Below are 26,415 nucleotides of genomic sequence, written 5' to 3'. Positions count from 1 at the left end.
TCTAGGTGGCTATGTGAGGTATGCAGCATCTAACTTGACACAATCTCCATCCACGAAAATGATAATTTATTATTTTTTTCTGATTTAGCAGGATGTACTTATGTTAAATCTATATGAATTGCCATTTTTAACCAAAAAAAAAAAGATATATTCCAATTAGAAACCTCTTCTTGAGGCACGAAGAACCATTGAGATACCAAAGGATATGCCCATCCAGAAGTGCCCAACCTACTTGCAGGCGAGTCTTTATCAAGTCTTTTTTAATTCAAGCCATCCACAACCATATCGATTCCCCCATCAGTTAGATGATTGCGATAAACAAGCAATCGGATTATATTACGATTATTTGGGATGGACAAAGCCCGTAGTTTTTGGACATGATAGAAGGCATAACTTGTTGTCCTTCTGTTGGGAAAACAAGGTTATATTCTTAAGAAACAAGAGATCTAAAGGTACTTGAACTATTCACGCACCCAGACTCCAGTGGTACAGAAATGGACTTTACATGTGAACCACGACAATGTTCATGCCGTATCTCTTCCCACACTCGTTATGATAACGGACCTGGGAAAATGGTGCAGAATATTGAACCCAGTCCTAATATTTTCAGGCACTATATTGCTTGAGATCCGAAGGGAGGAATATGCCAATGTGTTAGTACTGTTACCGTCTTATGTAAGCATAGACATGCTAACTTTGACACGAAGCCAATCCGTGATGAACGTAGCTAGCTTCTAGTCCGGGTCAAGCAACTCTTTCAGCATCTCAATTCGTCCTGGGATCCCCAATTGAGGTTTAAGAGTGTATACTTTATTCTTGCATGAGTTCTGTTGTTGGTGCCGTGCAAAGTGATCCATATGTTGAGTGTCGGAATTACCAATCTTCAGCTTATGGAGTTTGCAATAGATGAGTATTCTTTCTTGCCATCAAGATGTCATTTCAGTATGGGCACTCTCTCTGTAACGAGAAAGTTGCAATTGTTTTTGAATCAAGTGTTCTTCCTTTTTCCATGGATACTAGATTATAGATGCGGCACATGGTATAACGATATGCACATTGTATGGCAACTCAGCCAATCATCTTAGTATTATTAACCACAACATGCATGGTGACCATCAAACCCATGATCATCGGTTTATGATCTATCGTTTTATTAATTTGAATGTTGCCATAAATTTATCATCGCAAGAGTGCATGTTCTGCGGGTGGCCGGGCTTTTATTTCAATGAGCCTGTGTGAATCATGTGTATGTAAGGCATTCAGCACTCTCATAAAACATGATGTCATGATCTATTTTCTAATTGCTCATTTCAATTCGATATGTACATATAACAATTCAGAACCTCATCCAAAATGGCTAGCCAAAAAGTATTATTTGGATTATTTGATTCTGTATAAATTTCTAAAATTTACCCAATAAATAATCGATATAAAACTAATATATGCCTGCACAAATTCTTACAATACCAATTGTTTTACTGCAACTTTATTCGATATGACTGCATTAGCATACATGCACGCTGTTTGGATTTTAGTTATGATCAAGTGAAACACCGAACTGAAATATTTGAAAATTGTGGGCATAAGGGCTCGCCATCTACTTTGATAGGGTCCTGAGAACTATCAAATTAAAGAAAGCAGGCGTTGGCGTTGGGGGAATAAATGGCTTGTCTTATTTTGTTTCAACTCCTGCGAGTCCGGTTACAAGAATAGGCCCCGGCTGCCAACCATCCAGCTTCGAGCGTCGTTGAGGAGCGGACTATTATTTTGTTTAGTCCCACATCGGGTACGCGAGATGAAGGAGAGGGCCGGAGATTTATAAATGGAGGCGCCCGGGCCCCGTGAAATTCACTTACCTGGATGGGGTCCATGGGCGATCAATAAGGCCCATGGCCTAGGTCAGGGGCCCACATTGCACCTGGTGGGAGCCCTGGCCTACCATCTCCCCGAGTGGGAGAGTGGACGTCATAATTTGTGGTAGCCGGGGGTACGCGTTCGCGCGGCCCCTGCCAATTCCTCAATGCGAATATTTTGTTAACAGATTTCATCCAATATGTATTTATAAAATGGTGTCTATGTAAAAAAAAAAAAAAAGGTGGACATTAAAGCAGCCATGTCACATGTGTCCAAAAACAAATTTTTAAAAATTAAAATCATAAAATTTTATGAAAATACTTATTTGATTATTTTCTATGAAATCTGTTTTTACCGAGATGGGTAAGTCATAAAATTTAAATAATGACTTTTATGAAAATTAGTAATTTTCTGTTTTTCATTAAAATATATTTTACAGATCATACTTTTTATATGCTTTCTTGTTTTAGAAAAATTCCTGGACAGCCAAACATGTTCTTCAACTGGAGTACATACGGTATGATTGGGATGTGAGATATCATGCTGAAAAAAAAGAGGGACAATGCAAAAAAGAAAGATTCTCACCCATTGGCAATAATTGTTTTGCTTTTTAAGTTATCAACCTAATGTGGAGATGATGTGTCAAGAGATATATCTAGCTTGTTAATTATAAATTAAAACCATCCTTTAGTTTTAAAAAATTTAAAACGTGATGACGTTTCACATCTATCTCAATGTATCCATAAAAATAGAACTATGCATCTACCAAAAGATAAAAAATAAGAACTATGCAAAAGAGAATGACCTTTTCTTCACGTGTTGTCATCAACTCATTGACTCGCTCTCTTCCCCCTGTGGACACTCAACTCCTTGTATGATGCTGATAGGAAGGTTGGTTTACCAAGGAAACAAACAAACATAAGCGCCTTTTTTTTAAAAAACACTTCATAGTGTGGACGTTTTCTTCAAATCACACGGACCTGCCATTATAAATATAGACGCAGCACGAACAAGTCATGAAACAAAAACAGAAGCAGAAGCATTGACAAGAGAAGAAAGATGGAGGGGGGCATGAGTTGGTTATTCTTCCTCCATGTCTTTCTTCTTTCTATGATGGCAAAGGCTCCATGCACTGATGCATGGGGCAAGCAGGGACATTACATGGTGTGCAAGATTGCCGAGGTAGTATACAGACCTATTTCTTGCTGTTGCATCTGCTGTTTCATGTTAGCTATGTTTGCTGACTAATGAAGTATTTTGGAATTGTTCAGCAATATCTCACGAAGAGAGCTTCAGATGCAGTGTTGGATCTTCTTCCACCAGCGGCGGAAGGGGAGTTGGCATCGGTGTGTTCATGGGCTGACCAGGTCCGATTCCGGTACCGCTGGGCCAGCCCACTCCATTATGCCAACACCCCGGGAGTCTGCAACTTCAAGTATTCAAGTGAGCTCAAACTCTCATGTAGCCTCTTTCTGCATGCCGGGCTGCTCCTTGTCGATTTATTAGTGATGCTATACCCAGCATCAATTACATCATTAGGCGCACATAAACCATAGTTACGATATTCGTCAAATTATTTAAAAAGTTTTGAATTATTCCTTAGCTTTCCACTTGACCAAATTATCGTTTCCATTCAAGTGAGATATGTCATGAAAATATGGTAGTTGGGCATTACTGCTAACCTTCTAGCACTTCACATCTATAGCTCCGGATTTCTTTCTTTCTATTCAAGAAAATATATAGTTTCATAGTTTGAAATATGCGAATTCATGCGGGCATGTGTTTAGTCCAACATTGGTTATTTGCCAGAGAGATTTTAGATACTTATATAGAGCTAAAAAACTCAAAAAATACCTTTCATCTAGCCCTTTTGAATGAGGCCTTGGGTTGTTACAAATGGTACTAGAATAAATTCGACCTATAGCCCATGCTCATTGAGGCTGACCACGGGCCAATCATAGTGCTTGTAATTAGATGATTTGAATTGATTTGGACCATTAGCTTGATGAGAATGTCAAGACTTAAACAAGAGGAGTATGTGAGGATCCGTGTCAACGTATGTCTAGTCTTATATCGGTTATTCGTCCGAAAGATCTCAGGTACTTGTAAAGTACTAAGAAACCTAAAAAATATCATCCAACTAGCTGTTTTTGAATGAGGTCCGTAAGAGCATGGAAACGTTTCCAACTTTTTTTTTTTTGGTATTTTAGTATGGAGGGGATCAAATTGCTACGTTGCTTCTATCTCTTTTTGCCCTTAAAAGGAAGAAGGTAGGGGTTTGATTCCAAATAGCGACACCTGGCCTCCTTCATCCCTGATTAGCAAGTCTCTGATTCGACGAGAAGTGCCGGCACCGGATTCCGGTCTAGATTGGGTGTGATGGGTAAATATAGTAGGTGGGAATTAGCCTTTCATCATCTGAAAAATGAATGAACAAATTAAAAATAAAAGAATAAACAAATTAAAAATAAAAGAATAAACAAATTAATAAACAAATTACTTCTACCAAAAGCGGATTGGTCGGTTGAAGTCAACGGCGTTGGTAAAATTCTTTGGATCGGCACCGTCTCCGCGTGACATGGAGCATTTCTTGGGTATCGAAGTTGGGCTCTGGAACTTTTCATCAAGAGGGGGAAAAAAGAAGATTTTGGGCACCTTCAGCTATGCAGGAGCTTCTCGCAGCATGACTTCAGAGTAGCTCAGACATGACAATAAACAGTTTCAAAGGCCTTTTACTAGTTTATAAAATATCTACATTACCATGGGCATTGAAATAACGGTTGTTATTTAGCCATCATCCACTTATATAATAGCTAGTGTACAAAATAATAACCAATAAATAGTCTAAATACATAAATATTTTAGGCATTAGGGTGTGCGTAAGCTCAGCGAAATACTAAAGCAAGGTAGAGTCGAACTCAAGTCTCGTATATAAACTTTAGATAAAAAAATTGGACAAAAATTGAAATAATAATTTTAAATTCTTTTCATGTTATTTTTTGATTGAAAAAGTCTAGACAGATAATAAACAATTTTTGACCTTGTGATTAGTGACATAATCAAATAATCCATTTTTTATTAGATACTTTGGCGAAAAGAAAATTAAGGAAAAAATGTAGTTAAATACTAGGCAAGATGTATATAGCTGCTATTCTATTCTAAAGTTTCAAAGAGGTCTGCTTTAACAGGATATTCATTTAATTGAAATCTTTCATTGGATGAATAAGGGCTAGATTAGCTACTAATGTGGAATACTTGAAGCTGAATGATGCTGGTATTTTTTTCTTTTTTCCTTTTTCCGATAGGAAGATTCAAAAAGGATAAGAGAAAAGAAAAGATAATACCTTAAAATGAATAGCTACAAGATAATTGAAGCCATCGTACGACTCACAATAAGTTTCACAAGTTCCAACAATTTTGTATTTCATTTCTTCCTCTCTTTTCTGAGAAAATTTGTTGTTGTTGTTGTTGTTGTGATTCAGGGGATTGTCACAATTCCAAAGACGAGCTAAATATGTGTGTAGTTGGAGCGATCAACAATTATACTACGCAACTATTAAGTTATGGAGATTCATCAAACGGATGTAAGAACACCATTTTGGTCCCAGATTTTTGTGTCTCCGAGACTTTATCTACTAATTACAGTCTTTTGTGATTTTTGCACGCGAACTAGATAACTTGACTGAGAGCATCATGTTCCTTGCCCACTTCATGGGAGATGTACACCAACCTATGCATGTATCTTTCGAGGACGATGAAGGTGGTAATACTATAATTGTCCGTTGGTATCGAAGGAAGAGCAACCTTCACCATGTAAAGTGACTCTCCTACAACATCGGTACTAACAAGTTCTCTAGTTTATTGTCTTGATAAAAAATTGACATGAACGTTGTTTTATTTAAAGGTGTGGGATGTGGATATGATAGAGACCGCCATGCGTGACTTCTACGAGAGGGATCTTGTTGTCATGATAGAATCCATTCAGAAGAACATTACTGTAAGTTTCTTGCTTTCGCCAGCTCGCCCGTTAATTGCTGCAAGCGTTAGAATTGATTAATCTCATTCTGCTTTGTTAGATAAATGCAAATAATGTCGAGACTATTATTGGATTAATAACATTTGCAAATAGTATTGAAGAAAACTCAACTTTCTCATAGTTAAATATGGACGAATTGGCCATGATATGTATGTAATCCGGAAGAGTGAAGGCCAATGCCGAGTCTACCCTAAAGAAAAAAAGAAATTAGGTATATTGCCTTCCAAGAGAAAGTTAAGATACATCCATCGTTACTTTACAAAGCAGACCAGCCATGTAATTATTCCATGCATGTAATGTAAGCTTGACATTGTTGAAGCCTCATTTACTAGTTCAAGTGAAAAATGGTGCAAGACTCTATCCTCTGCACATATACTCCTTTAAGACCTTATAAAAGTGATTTTTTTCAGAATGATTATTTATCTTTCTCTATTTTAATTAGGATGGATGGTCAGATGAAGTTAGCCAGTGGAAGGCCTGTCATGGAGATTCGGTCACTTGTGCAGACAAGTAAGATTTAAGATTGAGTAATCTTTCTTTCTAAGCCATATTGTTGTATGAGAATATTTCTCCTTAGCATTTGAAAGCAAATCAGGCCAAATTAGCTGCTCTTTGATATTGTTTGGAGACTAAAGAGAAAATTTCTTTCAGGTATGCCTCTGAAAGCATTCGCCTTGCCTGTGATTATGCATACAAGGAGGTTGATGAAGGTTCCACTTTAGAAGGTAGATAATTGTGTTTCAATTTGAATCAGTATTGCATGTTGATTAGTTCTCAATGTTACTAATGTATGTGTTGCAGATGATTATTTCTTTTCTCGGCTTCCTGTGGTGGAAAAGAGAATAGCACAAGGTGGTGTGAGATTAGCTGCATTGCTCAACCGAATTTTCAGTAAAAAAATTGAAGGAGAAGACCTGAAATCCGTGGACTGACTCACAAAGTCAAAAAGATGGACCTAATTAAGTTTCTATTTCGATGAACACTGATGTACAAATGACTGTTCTGTAAATTGTTGTAAGATAGACCTAATTAAGTTTCTATTTGGATGAACACTGATGTGCAAATGACTCTTCTGTAACAATTAAAACTATATTTTCTTCCTAAGATTTGCTTGAATCAAATATATTTTCCATTGACTCTTTAAAGCTATCAAGACTACCGAGGTTCATGAAAAGATGCAAATCTTGTTTCAAGTTGTTTCGCAATTAAAACTTATTACACCAAGAAATCCAAACTTAGGAAGAAGCTGAATGAAAAGGTGATGACAGCGAGGTCTGTCATGCTTTCCATGTTATAATTACAGCAATAATGCAAGTTATAACCATGTGGATTAAGAAACAGGGCCAGATCTCAGAAGTTCACTACCTGTTCAGTTTACTTAGATGAAAGAATGCAGGAGAACCCCTTTTCTACAGCTTGCCTTGTGACTTCTCAATCAAGAGGTCATGAAATAAACAACTAAAATAACAAAATAAGATGCGATGAAATTCTACGTAACAAATTCTCCAACAAAACCTAGATTTCTTGATATGAAATTGGTCCATAAATGGCACTAGCACGATATATCAGCGAAAAGTAACACTTCATTGAGGTAGATTGTTCTTTAGCCGCATCAACCACGCCAAGCATAGCAATAAATCATAAGGCTTTCAAGTTGCTTGACTTGTAATTCAATAGCCTGAGCAAAAAACCAACAAGTTCAAAGATCGAGCTTATGAGTTATGAGATCCAGAGAGTGCTTCTTCATAACTTATTAGAAAATTCTGACATGAGAGAAAAGTTGAATGGCAGCACCGAAACTGTATTTGGTTAAGCTAGAACTTCCCTTTAAGATAGGGGAGGATGCATTCTTGCAATGGTTCCAGAGCCTTAACTAATTAAATATTCCAATTTCCAGTCAATTTCAGCACTGGGCCTCGTTCATGTCATAAATTTTTCCTCCTTACGGGAGATCGTAGTAGCAATGGGATCCATGTAGGAATGGTGGACTCCTCACGTCTTTCTATAAGGATTATAGAATAGTTGCTTCCACAGCCAAGAATTAAAGGTTGAACAGGCTTGAACGTCACAAACATTATCAAAAGTTTTCTAGATGAAGGTTGGTGTCTGAATTTATTTCTAGATGAAGGTTGGTGTCTGAATTTAATAACATATGAAGCACAACTCAGGAATATCCGCATAAATCCTAGCTTTTCCACTTCCAGCATTCTTATACACCAGAATTCCTGAATTACTTTTACCCTTAAAAAAACTTATCTTCAACTCAAATTGCTCCCTTCTCACGTCACCAAGACCCTTAACACACCCTCTTAAAGAAAATTTCATATCTCGTTTTTATCAAACTACACGGGGCTGAAGTCAATAGCATCATAAACTTATGTCATAACTAATGTCATGACTGGACTCTTGACCTACCCTCGTTAAGATACTTTAATTTGGACCACTTAAGAATATACCTCACCATGGTTGCATCTTAAAGAGATTAGATCGAGCCTACTTTGCTGAGTCGAGAATTTTTTATTCCAATTTCCCCTGGAAAGATATAATGACTTGGTCTTTTTTTTAATTATTTTTTAATTTTTGCGCTTGGGTTGGTATATCTTGTGCCATTTTGTTCTTCTATTTATGAACAGATAAAGATCCACCAATCCCCACATTTCCACTGGATAATTTCCTTTTTTAAAAAAAAGTCCTTGTGCAGTTTTTTTTTGATGTAATAAATTGGGGGAAGTGTTTTACTTCCTCCTTATTGCTTTCAAAAAAAATAAAAATAAAAATAAAAGAATGCCCATTCAATGTTTCATCAACTCCAAATGCATCACAATCATATAAAATTATTAGGGTTCATATATGAAGAAACAGATGCCTTGTTTGGTTCGCGGAAAAAAAAGAGAGGAAGGCGTGGTCAACAGAAAAATAATGAGTGCCTCTTATTTAGTTGGAGTTTTCAAAGAAGAAAGATGGAAAAGTTGTATTTCTATGAAAATATGATTCCTACATTTTATGGAAAAGTATTTCCCACGAGAAATATGGCAAAATTACTTTTCTGTGAGCCGGAAATTATTTCATTTTTATTTTTTTTTCCAAAAAAATCCTTCAACATTAAAAGGCATTAAAGATCTAATTTTAATTAAGGGTATAATAGAAATTATATATAACTTTTCCAGAAAAATGGATGGTCAATCAAACATAAGAAATCTGAAAATCTATCACTTTCTTATGATCAATCAAACATGCCAAAAATATTTTTCAGACAATTTTTTTCTATAAATCTATTTTTTAAAAATTATATTTTTTAAAAGAAAAAAAATTTTCCGCGGACTAAACGAGCCACGTAAGAACCCGTTTTTCTATATCAGCTCTTCTGGGGGACCTTCTCCATTTCCTTGTGGGGCAAACGGCAATAATTTCATCGGAAAAAGACCCGGCCTGAAAAAATTCTCCACATATATTGAGCTATGCTGCAGCCTGGTAGCTCGGACACAAATAATCTCTTCTCCAAGAAGGCATAAGGTCCCTTGGTACCCATTGATAGGCGTCCCCAATACACCAGACCCGTAAATATGACGGAACAGCAGTAACAAGAGAGGACACAGCACAAAAAAGCAGAGGCAAGAGAAGAAAGAAAGAGAGGAGATGGGTCTGTTGGTCTTCCTCCATGTCTTTCTTCTCTCTGTAATGGCTGCAGCTCCATGGGCTGACGCCTGGGGCAAGGATGGCCATTTCATGGTCTGTAAAATAGCAGAGGTAAGCCTTCTTTAATTTCTTCAATTCGTTGCTGGTTTCTTGTATTAGATTTCTCAAAGGGATCGGAGCATGGGGGAAGTGTCTCGCTTCCTCCTTTTAGCAACAAAAGGAAAAAAAAAATCTCATAGCTGGATTTTTTGTTGTTCCAATTGGGATAGAAATATTTCACAGAGAAAACTTCGAAGGCAGTATTGGATCTTCTTCCAAAGTCGGCGGAAGGGGACCTGGCGTCGGTGTGCGCATGGGCCGACGAGATCCGGTTCCATTATCGGTGGTCGAGCCCTCTCCACTACGTCGATACCCCTAATTGCACTTACAAGTACTCGAGTATGCTCTCCTCTTTGCCGAATTCATTTGGTCCTCTTCCATTTTTATGAAAATATTACTAGCAAATTTGGATAGCAAGTGTGATTTTGATTTTTTTTTAAAAAAAATTCATGAGATTTTTTGGTGGATTTTAATTTCATGAACTTTCTCATGTCCCATATATTTTTTTTATTTTTCTAAACATGAGAATCTTATCTTTATATTTCTTTTAAAGAAAAAAAAAAAAACCTTCAATCCGCATTTGCCTAAGGGATCACACTTTCCCCTTCTCTTGTTGGCTGTGCGTCGAGGATGCCCAGAGATATTTTTGTTGCCGTGTTCGGTGTTCCGTGCGGGACAGCGCTCCCACGCGTGATTGGATCACCCTTCTTTTCGTTGCCTTGGATACAGCCGCAAGTTTGTCGGTTTTTTCTGGCACGCGGCAAGTTGCTGGATATTGTTATAGCCGAGTCATCCGGAGGGTGGGGAATTAATTTCCCCTATTATATATTTCTACGAACAATTTCCTGCTTGAATTAGTGGGATAGGTTGTTTATTCTTTCAGAAGGAAGACAAATAAATCGTTTTGTATCTTTTGGTAAAGAAGAAAAGAATAATTTTACTGAAAGAAACACGTAACATATTTCGATATCTAGATCTAGGAAGACCTCTTTCTTATTTCTTTAGGAGATGTTTGTTTATCTGTGATTTGAACTTCAGGCTGCAAGCTATAGTTCGACCATACAAAAGGCCTCAAACTTATAATCAGAACTGTAGGCAAAACAATATAATATGATTATATTGTAAATATATATATATTTATGATCATAATAATATATCTAACTATTGTAATATCAAAAAATATTATATATCAATATTTTGTATTTCTCTTATAAATGTAACAAAATATGATAACATGATACTATTGTTAAAGATGTAAGTAGTTTATTATTTTTTGGGGTGATAAATTTACTATATCCCAGTTATAGGTTAACTATATCTTTTTCCGCGCGAACAACTACAATTAAGTTTGCAGTTTTCAATTATAGACAAAGAAACAAGGCTCCTTTCTCCTATCCACTCACATAATATTCAAGAAAACCTCATGAGTCATGAGCTATTTAAATGTTTATTTTGCTGAAAACAATTAAAGAATTAATTTTTATGTAGGGGATTGTTTCAATGACAGAGGTGAGGAAGGTATGTGTGTGGTTGGAGCAGTCAACAATTACACTGAACAACTCCGAAGCTATGGGGACTCTTCAAATAGATGTGAGAACATTGACTTAGTTTTTACTTTCTATTTTCTTAGCCTTTATTTCTAATAATTTCTTTTATATCATATATGTAATTAGATAATCTGACAGAAAGCTTGATGTTTCTCGCACATTTTGTGGGAGATGTACATCAACCTCTACACGTAGGATTGAAGGCTGATGAAGGTGGTAATACCATAATCGTCCATTGGTATAGAAGGAAGACCAACCTTCATCATGTTAAGTATCTTCCCTCTCCATTTATGTTTAGTATATTTTCGATTTATTAGGATATCCGACAACATTCTGAGCTAAAAGTTTTTTAACTATCGCCCTTGAGTATATAGTTAACATTTAGGCTTTGATACATTACTAGGTATGGGATACGAACATTATAGATACTGCAATGAGTGATTTTTATGATGATAACATCGATTCCATGTTAGAAGCCATCCAGAGGAATATCACGGTAAGTTTATTCCTGCTTGGCCTTTTTTTTTATTTGATGTACATTTAGCTTTTAATTTTCTAGCCTGCATTATAATGTTTGATTTCTTTTTCTTACTACCACATGCAAATATATAGATAAAACAAATGCACTGCTGTTGAAGGCTAAAAAATTGTTCAGCGTGAATTTGCAATATGTAAATCATCATTTATTAAACATTCAATTCTTTCTCAAAACAAAAACCTTACTCTTTCTTTTAATGCATCCATTTCAAAATAGTATTTAACTAGCACACTGTTTTTTTTTTTAATATCTTATCGAATTGCCCGACCTCTAGCTTCTGCTTCACGAGGTCCTTGATCATATTAGTAGTTCATGCTACATGGGGATAGGAGATAAATGCACCAATTGAAGTACAAACATTTTTCAATGTGAGGGAGGAGGCATTCCCCTAAAATTTGTTGAATTAATAGAATAGAATATGTTACAAAAGGGAAATGGGAAGAAACGGAATGACGAAAGAAACTAAAACAGATTAGAAGTCGAGAGATGTCAGAGGGGGTTTAGGTGGACAGCTTGCTATATAGTAGGGCAAAAGGAGCTGATCTGCCAGTAGCAGTGGACGCCCTTTCTAGGAAGCTGGCTCTGATTCTGGTAAGTAGATTAGTGGATGAGCAGGCTTTTGGAGAATACCCTACCGTGGTGTCTCTATATTTAAATTGGACATTTGAGATCAATTAGCATCTATTAGTTTTCTCTCTGTAGAATGAGCATCTATAAGTCCGAAATAGGATTCAACTCTGTGCCAACTTCTATGTTAAGAAGTAATTCATAACAGTCTGGATGGTTGTTATTTTTGTTCCTCCTATTCTTGCTTCTTTTCTCGTTTGTGCTACACATAAAGATACCTAACCTCTTACTTAGTGTTGTACAGATATATTTATCTTCCTTTTTTTCTCTAAACATATGTATGTTTCTTTCATTCCTTGATTTTCCTCTAAAAAAAAAAAAAACTAGGACGTAATCATTTCTTTACTATGCAAACAATATGCAGCAAGCAGCGGCTTCAATGATACAAGGCCGTAGAAAGTATTACTTCCCATACTAATACCCATGCGAAGGTCATTCTGCACTTGGTTTTTATTTTGTCAAAGAAAATTGGACTCAGTTGATAATGACAAAGGTGTTTATAGGGTTGTATCCACCTTTGCAAGCCATAGTAATAGCTACAAGAGAGAGAGAGAGAGAGAGAGAGAGAGAGAGAGAGAGAGCTATATATTATTAAAAAAAAGTGAAAGGCACATTTTCTAGTTAACTTATTCTGTATGATTTCTTTTATGTAATGTTTCTAGACCTAGATGAAAGTGGAGGAGTGATATAAAAATTCTGGTCTCAAATTACTGACTAAACCTATGCAAAACAACGGCAATCTTATTTAATATTGCTTCCTTTTCTTTTTTGAGTTCAAAAGTGATCTTCTACCATGTATCTTTCATTGCAGAATGGATGGTCTGATGAAGTCGACCACTGGGAGAGTTGTCGTAATAAATATAAGACTTGTGCCAATGAGTAAGCATATAACCAATTGATATATCTCCATTATTTATTTTACACATCAACAAATTATTTGCTCATTATTTCTTTATTATTATCATTCCTTCAATCAAAATCTTTCACCGAATAAAAGTAAATAAAAGATCAAAATTATGTCTAATAAATAAAAGTTTTTTCTATCATTTAAAGAGCAGCATGCCTATTATCCCATTATGTTTTATGCTGATTTATATTGATTGAGTTTCTTAGCTACCTATTTAAAAATTGATTTAACCAACACTGCAGTTATGCCATAGAGAGCAATCACTTTGCCTGTCGTTATGCATATAAGGATGTTGAACAGGATTCAACATTAGAAGGTGAGTCATCATAATTTACTTCTTGTTGTTTTTAGTGTTTTGGACCCTTTTTTTTTAATTATAATACAAAGTTGTGGAGTGCAGATGATTATTTCTTTTCCCGATTACCAATTGTGGTGGAGAGGATTGCCCAAGCTGGTGTCAGATTAGCTTTGATTCTCAACCGAATTTTTGATGGGAGTGTTGATGATATGATACAAAGCCACTAGAAGCCCCGAGCTGTTTGATGGAGCATATTAGAAACTACAATTGTAATAACTCATAATTCTTGTTGAACAAGCATAAGCTGCCTGCTAAATTCTTGTATGTGTGGATCTAACATGGATTTAAATCTTCTATCATAGTACCAGAGAATAATGTACTTACCAAATCTCATTTTTATAGGTAGAATCATTTTCCGGTCATTCATATGAAAAATACTTGAATAATATATGCTACAAGATGACTAGCAGCAAGTAACATATGAACAAGAAGCAATTTAATTGTTGGGACAAGTAGTTTCCTAGAATTAATGGGATTTCTCGTCAGCAATAGGTAGAATTATTGGGATTTCTCGTCAGCAATAGGTTCCTAGCCGTTGGAAGTTCAAGATGGGATTCAAATTCGAGTTTCATTCAAATGGATGTTTAATGCATGCTGATGTGATCTTTAAATGCATTCTAAGAGTGAGGCCCCAAAACCAAGATATCCTTCTCTTCAGCTTCCTAAACCTGTTAGAACACCCATTAGACGACCTTTGATTCTGTTTTTTTATTGTAGTTTGTTTGTTTCTTGGGTTCTATTCTAGGAACCCTGCATCCGAGGATCTATTGCTTTTAAAACCAATGCTCGACTTTCTTTCATTACCTTTCTACTTTATTATATTACGTTATTCCTTAGAAGGGAAATGACAATAAACTCCTGAATTTAAGCTTTGCGATTCTACTTGGAGACTATAATACATCTGCCTTGAAATCTGGTTTTTCCTCCAAAAAATAAAAAATAAAAATGAAGAAAGGTAGGGGGGTGTGGTTTAAAATATCTATAATTTATGTATCCAAGTACATGCTAAATAACTTTCAGCATCCCCAAAGTACAACCCATCAAATAGTAAGGGTCAAAAACAAATATCTTCCACCATTCATGCATCAGTATTCAGAGAGGCCGTGGCCTCTTTTCTTCCCTCGTACCGTTCGTCCCTCATGTATTTCATTCGTTTTCTCCTCTCTTTTTTAAGGAAAAAAATAAAAAGAAACAAAAAAAAATAAAAATGTTACCTATCTCAGTCTAGCCTACAAATTTTAGAATACAATTCCATGATTTAAATCCTGTCACCAGTAAATTCTAATCCTATCTCTGTTCCCTTTAGATTGGGAGGCCTCACCATCCTGTCAACTGCAAGCACCCAAAGAGCAATCAGGAGCCCGTCCGAGCACGTATATATATGTGTTTGTCGACGTCGCGGAAGCAAAAGTAGACCCTTGCTTCCACCCCAACGTGCTCAGATTGGCACCCGAAGAGAGGCAGAGTTCCACATGAACCATGCCGCAAGAGATCTCAAGGACTGATACAAACAGCTATTATTAAAGGATTGATGCCACGAGAAAGAGATGAATGCAACCATCCGCAGTATTTTGCACTGCGCGGCCTCCGTGTTTGATCTATGGCTTCAGAGACTCTCCATTTCAGAATGAAAAAAAAAAAAAAAATAGAGAACTAACTAGAAATAGATGGAATGGTTCCTATGGCCTGAGGCTTAAGAGCCCAAGAAAGAAGAAAGAAGCGAGAGGGGAGAGGAGAATGAGAAGCATGGCGTTGTTTTCTATCCCCTCGTCTCCCCTCATTTCTTCCCCCACTCAAGCCAACCCAAATGGCTCTTTGAGAGCTAAAAGCTCCTCTCTCCTCTTCCCCCAACACCAACTCCTCCTCCCCTCAAACACCTCAAATGCTCTATCCATCAAAGAAGAGCTCTCCCTGACCTCCATACCTTCGCTAGATGACCGACGAGAGCAATCGCTCGTCGAGCAATGCATCCTTCGAAACCAAAAGCATCTCAAGGAGCTCGGCAGCTGGGGCATCGGCGGCCCTTGCAGCTACTTCCTCCAAGTCTCCCGGCCCTCCCAGCTCGTCGCCGCCATCCGGTCGGTACCACCTTCGGACCAAACACCATACGCTCGTCGGCCGCGTAACTCACGCTATTTTTTTTTTTTGCAGCTACTGCCGGGCGAGGTCCATTCCCCTGTTGATCCTCGGCAAGGGCTCCAATTGCCTCTTCGACGACCGCGGCTTCGACGGCTTTGTCTTGCTCAACCGCCTCGACCAATTCCAAGTGGTCGAGCCCGGCGTCTATCGGGTTGGCAGCGGATACCCATTCAACCGCCTCGGAGTGCGCTGCTCCATCGCGGGGTTCTCGGGCCTCGAGTTCGCCGGCGGCATCCCGGGGACGGTCGGCGGGGCTGTCTTCATGAATGCCGGAGCTGGTGGGCAGGTGAATTCATTAATCTGCCTTGGTTTCTTTATCGTGTTCGGCTTTCTTTCTGTCCATCTGATCTCAGCGGTTGTGTAATTTGCGGCAGGAGACTGGAGATGTGATTGATAGCGTGGAGATGGTCACCGTGGATGGAGACTTCAGGGTGCTGAGGAGGAGCGACATGGCCTTCGGATATCGGTGCTCGACCTTCCAACGGATGAAGGACTTGGCCGCCATTGCGGCGGTCACGTTCCGGTTGGTGCCGGCCGAGAGAACGAGGGAGCGGCAGAGGGCCTTCTTGGAGAGGTGAGGTTGAATCCATCCATTTATTTCTGGTTAGTCTCCTCCTAGAGCTGCACTTTTGAGTAGGGATGCACGAATTGTATTGGATCGATCCGAGCAGACGTTAGATTTTATTAACTAATTAAATGAAATTATCGGTCTTATGCATCGTATATAAATAATTCATAGATCAATTATTCAGCTAATTTTTCTGATTTATTTGCAACTTATTGTCGTTGCTCTTCGTTTTTCGTTTTCGGTGGAATCGTAAGCTGTATGAAAAAATGCAGGCGGAGGAAGAGCCAACCAATTGGAGAGCGCAGCGCCGGGTCCGTGTTTCGGAATCCCCTGGGAATGGGAATATCGGCGGGAGAGCTAATCGAGTTTGCTGGGCTCAAAGGGCTTGAGATAGGTGGTGCCAAGGTTTCCAAGGTTCATGCCAATTTCTTCATCAACTTCAATGGGTCCACTTCGGCAGATATGCTTGCACTGATTAACCATGTCAAAGAGAGAGTCGATCAAATGTTTGGGATAGAACTCAAAGAGGAAATAAAATATTTACCTTATAGAACTTAAACTATTTGAGTATATTCTGTTTTTTCTAAGAACTATTTTTGGACATAATTTAATGTCCACCAGCCTTTTATATATGTTTGGAGTAATCTTACATCTCCTGCAGCATCTTTTTCAGCTGTGATATCTCCACCAATTTTTATTTTTTTTTAAAAAAAAGATCTGTAATATCTATAGCTGAATAAATTTTTTTGTCTCAAAGTTTTTCTTCAGGCCATAATCACTCACTCGGACTGCAGCAAATTGGTGCACTCCTACCAGCAACTGGAAAGCAAGCACTATTGAAGTTTGCCGGTTCAAGTAAATAATGTATTAAAAAAATCTGGTATTACAAGCTCAAATATTAACCCCACTAGAGCATAGGGTGGCATAATTTCAAATGTCCATTATTCTTCTAACACAATTGCTGAAAAAAAATGTTCAGCTAAATTTAAGCATCAATGTGATCGATTTGCCCTCTTTGTTAGTATCTTAGTGATGGCATGAGTAGCAATTCCAATCGGGCAGGAAAGAAGGCATAAAGAAACTGAATGTCGGGTCTCTACTTTGTTCTTCAGACCATCATGAAATACCTGCCTGGATGACAAAAACGCAGGGTGCATAAGAATTTCTGTACTGAAAAAAGAATGGGCTACTCTATACAAAACACAGAAAAATAGGAGATGATGCATCATTCTCTTTGTTCGGTGTAGAGATTGGACAGAACTTGAGATTGAGGGGAGCAGTGAAAGCAGCACAAAAAGGAGAGAGAAGATTTGAAGAGTAGCAAAATTCAGACCTTGCTGCGAAAAGGTCTACAGCCAGTAAGTGAATCCATGCAGAAGCCAGAGTCATTTCATTTGTAAACATTTTTGCTATGCCAGGTAACTGCAGATAGCATGACAGATGTGCCAGATCAAAGATATACTGCAAGGATTAATTCAAGACTGTACAGCATAAACTGAATACGAACCTCTGGCAGCCAGTATTTACTTGCAAACATCGAACCTAATTTGTCAGGAGTCCATGACAGATGAAGAAGGTATGCATACAGAACTCCGAGAATAACAAAAGGAGTGCTGCTTTCCATAGTTCTTTTAGTCTGAGTTTTGGCAATTAAGAAATCCAGTCAATATACAAATTCAAGTAGAACATGCATGTATTGAGATGCTCATACACTGGTCAATTTGAAATCATATTCACTTCATAAATCTACAAATTATACTCACAAGTTTGGCATTAGGTGCCAGAACCATCAGAGTGTAGAATGGAAGAACTGCAACTGTGCCCCAGGTGAAAGCACTGCTGGCAATTTGCGAAGTCGTAATCCCTGTTATGGTAAATATCTTTATTCTCCAGTGGAAAAAACCAAAAAATAAAAAGTTGATTGGTGCTCAGCAACATGATGTCAAAAAGCAGCAACGCCTAGCATAGAGCTAGCCATCTAGTAGGATCAGCACATTCTTACTTCAGGAAAAAAAATTTCAATGACCATGCAAAATCACAATTCTTTCTTATAAGAGTAAATGTAAAACAGAATGTGAGCAACGTACATATGATATAGTCTTGTGAAAGATATTAGAGAAGAATGTCCTTAAAATCTTGCCTTGCTCTCATTCTTTTTACATTGCAGAGACCATGAAGAATTGTATGTGTCATGCAAAATTCATGTGATAAAGGTCTCATGTTGACGTGGACATGAAAACCAGCACTGGAACCAGGTGCTTGTTAGACAGATTGCTTCCCGTAGTTTCACAATAGAGGAGGCAGAAAACATCAGTATATAGAACGATAACCATCAAAAAGAGAGCATCACCTATTTTATTGCTTATGCCTATGTTTTTGATGTTTTTATTTCTATGCTCAGCCTCCTCCTGCTTATTAGAGTCATATCATGGATTCTACACATGAAAGAGTAAGTTAGTATGAAATTGCGAATGTTTTGTTGTACATTAAGAAAATACATAAACACAGACTTTTCCTCAAGTTTCATAGAGTGCAAGCGAAAGAAGTCATGGAAACTTCATGAAAGCTTCAAGAAAGCACCATGGTGCAGAATTTCTGACTCATTCATGATCATGTACTGTTGAACTAGATGTACACAATAGGAAGATGTCAGCTTACCAGGTTGCTAATATCTCTTGATAATTGTACCAAAGACCTTTGTTCAAATCTCGCCTTCACCGCCATTCCGAGGATTAGAAGAATTTGTGGGATGGCTACCCTGTACTGTGTAGGTGTAGCCCATTGTCTATGGGCCTTATGTAAACCATCACTCCAACCGCTTCCCCCAACACCCACCCACAACACTCATGCACATGCACGTACACAGCCCCTGGGGGAAAAAAAGAACCTGTATTGACATGATGCCATCCTCTCATCTTCATAACCAATTTGGTTGTTTCCATGAAACATTTTCCAGAACCTATGGATCTTCTTCTTGACAATATCAGCAAACACATTCCAGACCACAGAAGTTGGATCAAGTCAATCTCTCAAGTAAACATGGCATCAGATCTTACATTAGCAGTTATGGCCACTCCTTATTGCCTGATCCCGTATAGCGCCAGAAATCACATTTCCGATATTATTCCATCATTCACTGATTATTGCTGTTGTCATGGAGCTTAGAGTTTGTTCTGATACTATTTCATTTACAGATGAATATAAGAATTTATGAGGGTAGTCTCATCTTTACTCACCAGTTGACACCTAAACATCCTTAAATAAATAAGAATGGTTGAGACATCTACTTCTCTTACCTCTTTCCATGAAATTATTTGTACCAATTTTTGACCTAGATCATTTTCAATAAAACTGAATTGCAGCAGTTTTGATTCCTCCCCTATTTCAGTTGAAGAGCTTTTGGGCATCACAAGTGCCACGCCTTCATCTTCTAAGCCTCTCATGATAGACACAGTTGTCTTTACAAATTTCTCTTTTAAAAGCCAAATTATTTTGACTTACATGCTCATAAGCTTGACCAAAGTTTCTGCCAATTTCATCCTCAATAGTTTTGGTATTCTTTACTGTTACTGAGCTGCCAAGTTAGATGTTAAACCATTTAACTATTGTTAAAGCGTTCTCCTCTCGCAGCCACTATTTTCTTAATTAGTTGATATCTTCATATCAACTCTAGCCCATAGTAGGAGGACCTGTGGGAGCTTTGGTAAAAGTCAGCACATCTATAGATGGGTCATTTCCCTAAACTATCTTTGTCCGGCAATAGACTGTTTTATATGGTCCAGCTTTTGCCTGAGTTACAGAAATGCACATAAAGAAAGTGGCATTTTGCCTGAGTAATAGCAAATTTGGGACTATTATAATGGGTCTAGAACTGTTCAATTCACATTTGCTACATTACTGTAGAATCATTTGGATGAGTCAGATTCCATAACCATGCATAACAGTATCAAGTATCAACCATCCAGTGATAACTCAGTTCACAAAAGTATCGGCAATAAAAATACTAATGCAAAATCATGAAGATCAAACGAAATTTATCTTGAAAAAGAGTGTAAAAGAGAAAGTAAAAGAGTAAACTAATAACTTACAATGAAAAAAAAGAAAGAAAGAAAGAAAAAAAAGCAGGTCATAATATAACTACAACGTCCAAAGGGTGGAAAGGATCCAACTTTTTGCAGTGAAGCAGGATGTTCCAACTCAGCTGAATAGCTCAGAAATTGCGAGCAAAAGTTGATGACTACATTTACAAGTACTATATGCCCCAGCCAACGACAGTACCCCTTGCAGGCAAAATTAAAAGAACCATCAACTCCAAGTTTGTAAACTCACAGACATGACACTAGTGAACAAACCTGTTGTGTCAGAAATCATAGCTAAAAATCAGCATGCATTAAGTATACTGTATTGCCTAAACAGAATCATCCTGCAAATTGTAGTGGCGCGAAAAAGCCAGTACTCAGCAGTCAATCCCCTTCCACCTTTTCCTCTCCCTCAAAAAGATTAGTTCTTAAAAGGATCCTTGATTTAAAGAATTACAACAACCATGAAGAAATGATCTTTCCTCAAGTATGTGAGCAAACAAATGTTTATGGTTAAGATGACAAGATGAGATAGTGGATAAAAATTTAGGAGGGTATAGAGAAAAGAAAATAAAACTATATAAGAAAGACCAGAAAAGAAATGATGATGTTAGATGAGCAGATAAAATGATACGAAAGACAGAAGCAGGTAAACAAGCAAATTAACATCATTGAAGTGGGGAAGGGAATCATGAAAATGCTACCACTAAAGCTAAGCCCATCTAATTTAAAATTTTGAGGAAAAAAAAATCCTCACACTTCTAGCAATATGAAGTATTTAATGCCTTGTATATGGACGTTGAAAATAATAACAGATATCTTTAGAGAACTCGTAGATTACTAAACATATTTTTCCAAAGTTCAAAAAACCATGAGAAATTAATCGAACCATGCATATGAAATTTTTATTGGCTTGCAGAGACCCCTAAAAACAATATCATGTACAACTACCATGCATATAACATTTTTAATTGAATTGCATAGACCCCTAAAAACAGCACGCTATATACAGCTTATTATCAGAAATTCTACCCAACTTGCACATATGATAAATTAGCAAAAAACAAGGTGATCGTCAGGGAAGCTCCGTGCGGTGGCAGAAATTAAAAGATGATAACTCTTGCCCTGACCCAGTAACCAAGATGGATGGAAGCTATAGATATAGGAGGGATCCATTAGTCAGCAGAACAAGTATATGGTTTCTTCCTGTAATGATGAGACATTTAAGACGCAAAGTCAAAGTTCAAGGTTTTTGGCACAAAGAAGTCTCAACTCTCAATCTGGAGCTTCATCAATTATAAAAGGGCTTACATCTTAACATCATAGGTTTCCAATGATGATGGCAAATTAGAATTCAGAAAAACAGCCCCAGTCATCTAAGGCCGGGCTTATTGATTAAGGTTACGGGTATGTCTAAGAATTTGTGATCAAGATATAGTTAAGTGGTCGGTCTGATATCAATTAGTCAAAATCTTCTAACATAGCAACCAGAGTCAACTCGGTTTCCAACTTAGTCTATGAAAGCGTTGAATTGGGCTAGCAGAAACCAAGATGCTACATATCAGCAAAGATTCTCATAGCAACGGTAACAATAGAATGATACCCTCTGGATGTCAGCAACAACAACAAATGCAGCCAGCTTTACGAAAGCAAAAATGATGGCTAGACTGGAAAAAAAAATATATTGTAGTTGGTAGTCCGAGAATTACCCGAAGCTGACGGACTAAATCCTCTCCTATGGTAGATGATTCTTGAAACTTTCGGCCGAAGCACAAATCTTGATCCACCAACAAAACTCCACTGAGTTCCAAGCTTACTTCTCAAGCCCAAAGCCTCCCGTCGGGCAACAGGTCCGGTGCGAGCATATCTAAAACCAGCAACTGGTAAATGCGACATAGTTTTCAGTGGCGCAGTGGCCTAGAAAAAGAAAAGTGTCGAGCTAGATTAAGCCAAGAAGAAAGCGTTCCAATTAGAAACCGATACATGAATAAATTTTTAGCATGAAGAGATCAGAAATAAAGATCCCAGATAACCAAAAGATGACCCCAAGGGGGAATCCAGAAGAAAAGAAATGCGGGGAGGGTGAGTAAGAGGAGGTGAGAACCTGAGGGGAAAAGGGGGCGTTGCAGGAGCAACAGAAGAAGCGAGGCATTTTATATGGGAAACAACAGAGAGTACAGAAGGGGCCAGCACCAGCATGAGACACAAGTAGGCGAGTGGGGGACGTCGGTGGGGGGGAGGGAGAGACGGTGGGACTTGGAGAAATAAACAAAAGAGAGGGTATATGTTGAGGAAAGATGCCGCAAAACTCGAAATGACTTCAGTTGAATTTTAACTCAAATTTATTTGAACCAGCAAAATAGAGCCGATCCTTAGCATATAAGAATCGACTCATGTGAAGCTTGAGTCGATCCTAAGGATAAAAGAGTCGACCCGCTATGTGTCACAGTGAAAAAATAGAAAGCTGCAAAGTTGTAAAGCTACAGGAGTCGACGTCACGTTTGATCGAGTCGACTCATGAACTAATAAGAGTCTACTCACTAAGTGCTGCAGAGAAAGACAGAGAGGTATTTTTCAAGTTGCTTGCAGAAGTCGAGTCAACTCGAAGTCTGCTCAAGTCGACTCCAAAACTGAAAGAGTCGACTCAAAGACAGAACGTGCCAGTTTTCGGTGCCGTTTTTTGAACTAATCCGAGGATTTCCGAGTCGACCCGACTCCTGATCGCGGAATTAATTGAAACGGATGGCAAGATGAGCTTTTGACTTAGGGTTTCGTAGAGAAGATACCTATATGTTGGAAACCTATAAATATAGGTCTTTTGTAAACCTTAATATTTTTTGAGTTCTATCTCTATTGTAAACCCAGAAAAATTTTGATCTCTCTTATAAGCCCTAATTATGCAATCTCCAATGGAGAAAAGAGATCGTTGTAACCCTTATGGAATATATTGAATCTGTGTGTGACTTCCGTGAACATAATCCGTATTGGATTTGCTTTAAAATATTTGAAATATTTGGACCATAATACGCTAAAACATTACTTTTCAAATCATATATATATATATATATATATATATATATATATATATATATATATATATATATATGCCAATAAAATTATAGATAGATTGAGTGGCTGATCACTTTTGGAGTCTATAGATTGGTGTGACTTATTATTTTTTGATTTTTTTAAATATATTCATAGTAAAAATGTATCAACGATCATCATCACTCGTATAAAAAAAAAAACAACTGTAGTAGCACCACCGTTGCTGATGCATCCACCACTAGGAGGGTTGATGGGACTGTTAAATATATTAAAATAAAATATTTAAATATTGACTCGGAAGACGTGTATGCGTCCCCATTCTTCACGCTTGCCCTGGGACTGGTAAGACCACCGAATTTGGGTGGAAAGCCGGTGGGATTGGATGTTGGGTGGCGGGCAGCAGCTCCGTTGAGAACCCCAGTCGGCAGTTAACACGTGTCCGCCCATATAGAGATTTTTTGTGGGTGCACCAAATTTTTATTTTTGTATTTTTATAATACGTGTGCATAACCGTTCATTTCAGAAACATGAGGAAAAGCAGCAAACAAGCACCAGACTTTAGGCCATGTTTGAAGGAGCTTTTGGAGGGCCAGAAAGCACTTTCTGGCCCTCCAAAAGTACTTTTAGATGAAAAACTGTGTTTAGTAAATTTTTCAAAAAGCTGTTTCAGCTTTTGCGGGAAGCTGAAAACAGCTTTTAGGAGGAAGCTCCAATTTGAAGCTTTTGGGAGGAAGCTGTTTCAGCTTTTTCGGAAAGCTGTATTTTTGACAAAAATACCCATATTAAAATAATATAATTACATAGTTTGTCCCTTTATAAATCTAAAAATCTGCTGTAGCTAAGAACCCTAGCCGTCAGACTCCCTTCCGTAAGAAAAAGTATTTTTCTTTTCAATTTTTGTATGCATCTCTTGAACCATATTTTAGAAGAAAAAAATTTTAATCCTTTTCCATACCTTCCAAAATCAATCTATTGTTTCTTTTTTATCATCAACCTCGCGGCCCGCGCTGAGGTTCTCCTCGAGCGTGGACTACGAAGAAGAGCCCCTGGACCGCGGAAAATTATTTTATGGAAAATTATTATGAAAAATTATTTTATACTAATAATTATAATATTTTATACCTTTATTTTTGTATTATACTATAAATATAATATTATATTATATCATAATACATTAATATGTTATATTAAATAATTTAATATTATGTTATATTATGGAAAATTAATTTATACTAATAATTCTAATATTTTATACCTTTATTTTTGTATTATACTATAAATATAATATCATATTATATTATATCATAATACATTAATATGTTATGTTAAATAATTTAATATTATGTTATATTATAGAAAATTAATTTATACTAATAATTATAATATTTTATACCTTTATGATTGTATTATACTATAAATATTATATTATATTACATTACATTATAATACATTAATATGTTATTTTAAATAATTTAATATTATGTTAGATTATGAAAAATTAATTTATAATAATAATTATAATATTTTATACCTTTATTATTGTATTATACTATAAATATTGTATTATATTACATTACATTATAATACATTAATATGTTATTTTAAATAATTTAATATTATGTTATATTATAAGAAATTAATTTATACTAATAATTATAATAATTTATACTTTTATTATTGTATTATACTATAAATATAATATATATTACATTATATCATAATATATTAATATGTTATGTTAAATAGTTTAATATTATGTTATATTACCAAATATTAATTTACTCTAATAATTATATTACTATTATGCTATATTAACATAATATTATTTTATATTACAATAATATTATACTATATCGTATATTTATGTATTAATTTATATTATGTTTTATTATGTTATGTTGTATAATACTATGCAATGTCCTTTATGGTAATTTTGTTATACAAAAGTACTTTCTCAGTTTGTTTACCAAACACAAAACAAAGTACCACAGCACTTTACGAATGTAGTTACCAAACAGCAAACAACTTTTTATAACAGCTCTACTTCAGACAGCTCTACTTCCAACAGCTCTACTGCCAACAGCTCCCCCAAACAGGGCCTTAGGATCGTTTGCCCTCGGAAAATTGATTAACATCTAATTTATGATACTAGGATGATATGGAAAAAGTAATATAAGAAAATAACACGCCTATGTGTCAGCCGATATGGTATGCCGGCATCCGTTTGGCAAGTAAATAACACCCCAAGCCTCCTCTGCCTCAGGAGAGAAATAAATTAAAAAAATAAAAAGTAAAGCTTGTTTGGGAAATACCAAAACTCATTTTACCCGTCTTTGGCCCTGTTTGGGGGAGCTTTTGGAGGGCCAGAAAGTGCTTTCTGGCCCTCCAAAAGTACTTTTAGATGAAAAACTATGTTTGGTAAATTTTTCAAAAAGCTGTTTCAGCTTTTGCGGGAAGCTGAAAACAGCTTTTGGGAGGAAGCTCCAATTTGGAGCTTTTGGGAGGAAGCTGTTTCAGCTTTTTCGGAAAGCTATATTTTTGACAAAAATGTCCATATTAAAATAACATAATTACATAGTTTATCCCTGTATAAACCTAAAAATCTGCTGGAGCCAAGAACCCAAGCCGTCAGACTCCCTTCCGTAAGAAAAGGTATTTTTCTTTTCAATTTTTGTATGCATCTCTTGAACCACATTTTAGAAGAAAAAAATTTTAATCCTTTTCTATACCTTCCAAAATCAATCTATTATTTTTTTTTTTTATCATCAACCTCGCGGCCCACGCTGAGGTCCTCCTCGAGCGTGGACCATGAAGAAGAGCCCCTGGACCGCGAAAAATTATTTTATGAAAAATTATGGAAAATTATTATGAAAAATTATTTTATACTAATAATTATAATATTTTATATCTTTATTTTTGTATTATACTATAAATATAATATAATATTATATTATATCATAATACATTAATATGTTATGT

At 36.6% G+C, this 26,415-nt stretch overlaps 4 protein-coding genes and 1 non-coding gene across 5 annotated transcripts; 4 read left to right on the top strand and 1 right to left on the bottom strand.

The window, feature by feature from the left end:
- The first annotated feature begins 1,848 nt into the window (after nucleotides 1-1,848).
- Nucleotides 1,849-2,010, top strand: LOC113463085. Its single transcript, XR_003386772.2, has one exon. It is a non-coding gene; the product is annotated as a U1 spliceosomal RNA (small nuclear RNA).
- Nucleotides 2,011-2,893: 883 nt separating this feature from the next.
- On the top strand, nucleotides 2,894-7,039 carry LOC103712891 (endonuclease 2-like). Its single transcript, XM_008799587.4, has 8 exons — nucleotides 2,894-3,036; nucleotides 3,126-3,297; nucleotides 5,337-5,438; nucleotides 5,528-5,667; nucleotides 5,759-5,851; nucleotides 6,333-6,400; nucleotides 6,542-6,615; nucleotides 6,692-7,039. The coding sequence occupies exons 1-8, from the start codon at nucleotides 2,914-2,916 to the stop codon at nucleotides 6,820-6,822; spliced, it is 903 nt and encodes a 300-aa protein (XP_008797809.1). The 5' UTR covers nucleotides 2,894-2,913; the 3' UTR covers nucleotides 6,823-7,039.
- Nucleotides 7,040-9,270: 2,231 nt separating this feature from the next.
- LOC103712892 (endonuclease 2-like) lies at nucleotides 9,271-13,964 on the top strand. Its single transcript, XM_008799588.3, has 8 exons — nucleotides 9,271-9,637; nucleotides 9,796-9,964; nucleotides 11,114-11,215; nucleotides 11,299-11,438; nucleotides 11,576-11,668; nucleotides 13,149-13,216; nucleotides 13,487-13,560; nucleotides 13,645-13,964. Exons 1-8 carry the CDS (start codon nucleotides 9,527-9,529, stop codon nucleotides 13,767-13,769), a joined length of 882 nt encoding a protein of 293 aa, XP_008797810.2. The 5' UTR covers nucleotides 9,271-9,526; the 3' UTR covers nucleotides 13,770-13,964.
- An 848-nt stretch (nucleotides 13,965-14,812) lies between these two features.
- Nucleotides 14,813-16,981, top strand: LOC103712925 (UDP-N-acetylenolpyruvoylglucosamine reductase-like). The gene is made up of 4 exons (XM_039128766.1): nucleotides 14,813-15,680; nucleotides 15,754-16,027; nucleotides 16,116-16,315; nucleotides 16,582-16,981. Exons 1-4 carry the CDS (start codon nucleotides 15,154-15,156, stop codon nucleotides 16,865-16,867), a joined length of 1,287 nt encoding a protein of 428 aa, XP_038984694.1. The 5' UTR covers nucleotides 14,813-15,153; the 3' UTR covers nucleotides 16,868-16,981.
- A 162-nt stretch (nucleotides 16,982-17,143) lies between these two features.
- LOC103712893 (protein MAO HUZI 4, chloroplastic-like) lies at nucleotides 17,144-22,639 on the bottom strand. Its single transcript, XM_008799589.4, has 6 exons — nucleotides 22,493-22,639; nucleotides 22,098-22,305; nucleotides 18,073-18,173; nucleotides 17,817-17,945; nucleotides 17,643-17,731; nucleotides 17,144-17,440 (listed from the first exon to the last, which is right to left on the bottom strand). The coding sequence occupies exons 1-6, from the start codon at nucleotides 22,538-22,540 to the stop codon at nucleotides 17,302-17,304; spliced, it is 714 nt and encodes a 237-aa protein (XP_008797811.1). The 5' UTR covers nucleotides 22,541-22,639; the 3' UTR covers nucleotides 17,144-17,301.
- Nucleotides 22,640-26,415: the final 3,776 nt, after the last annotated feature.

This window comes from Phoenix dactylifera, chromosome 8 (genome assembly GCF_009389715.1).
Source record: "Phoenix dactylifera cultivar Barhee BC4 chromosome 8, palm_55x_up_171113_PBpolish2nd_filt_p, whole genome shotgun sequence".
In the NCBI taxonomy this organism is placed as follows: Eukaryota; Viridiplantae; Streptophyta; class Magnoliopsida; order Arecales; family Arecaceae; genus Phoenix; species Phoenix dactylifera.
The sequence above is the reverse complement of the archived record's forward strand: the minus strand, read 5'-3'. Positions and strand labels throughout refer to the sequence as shown.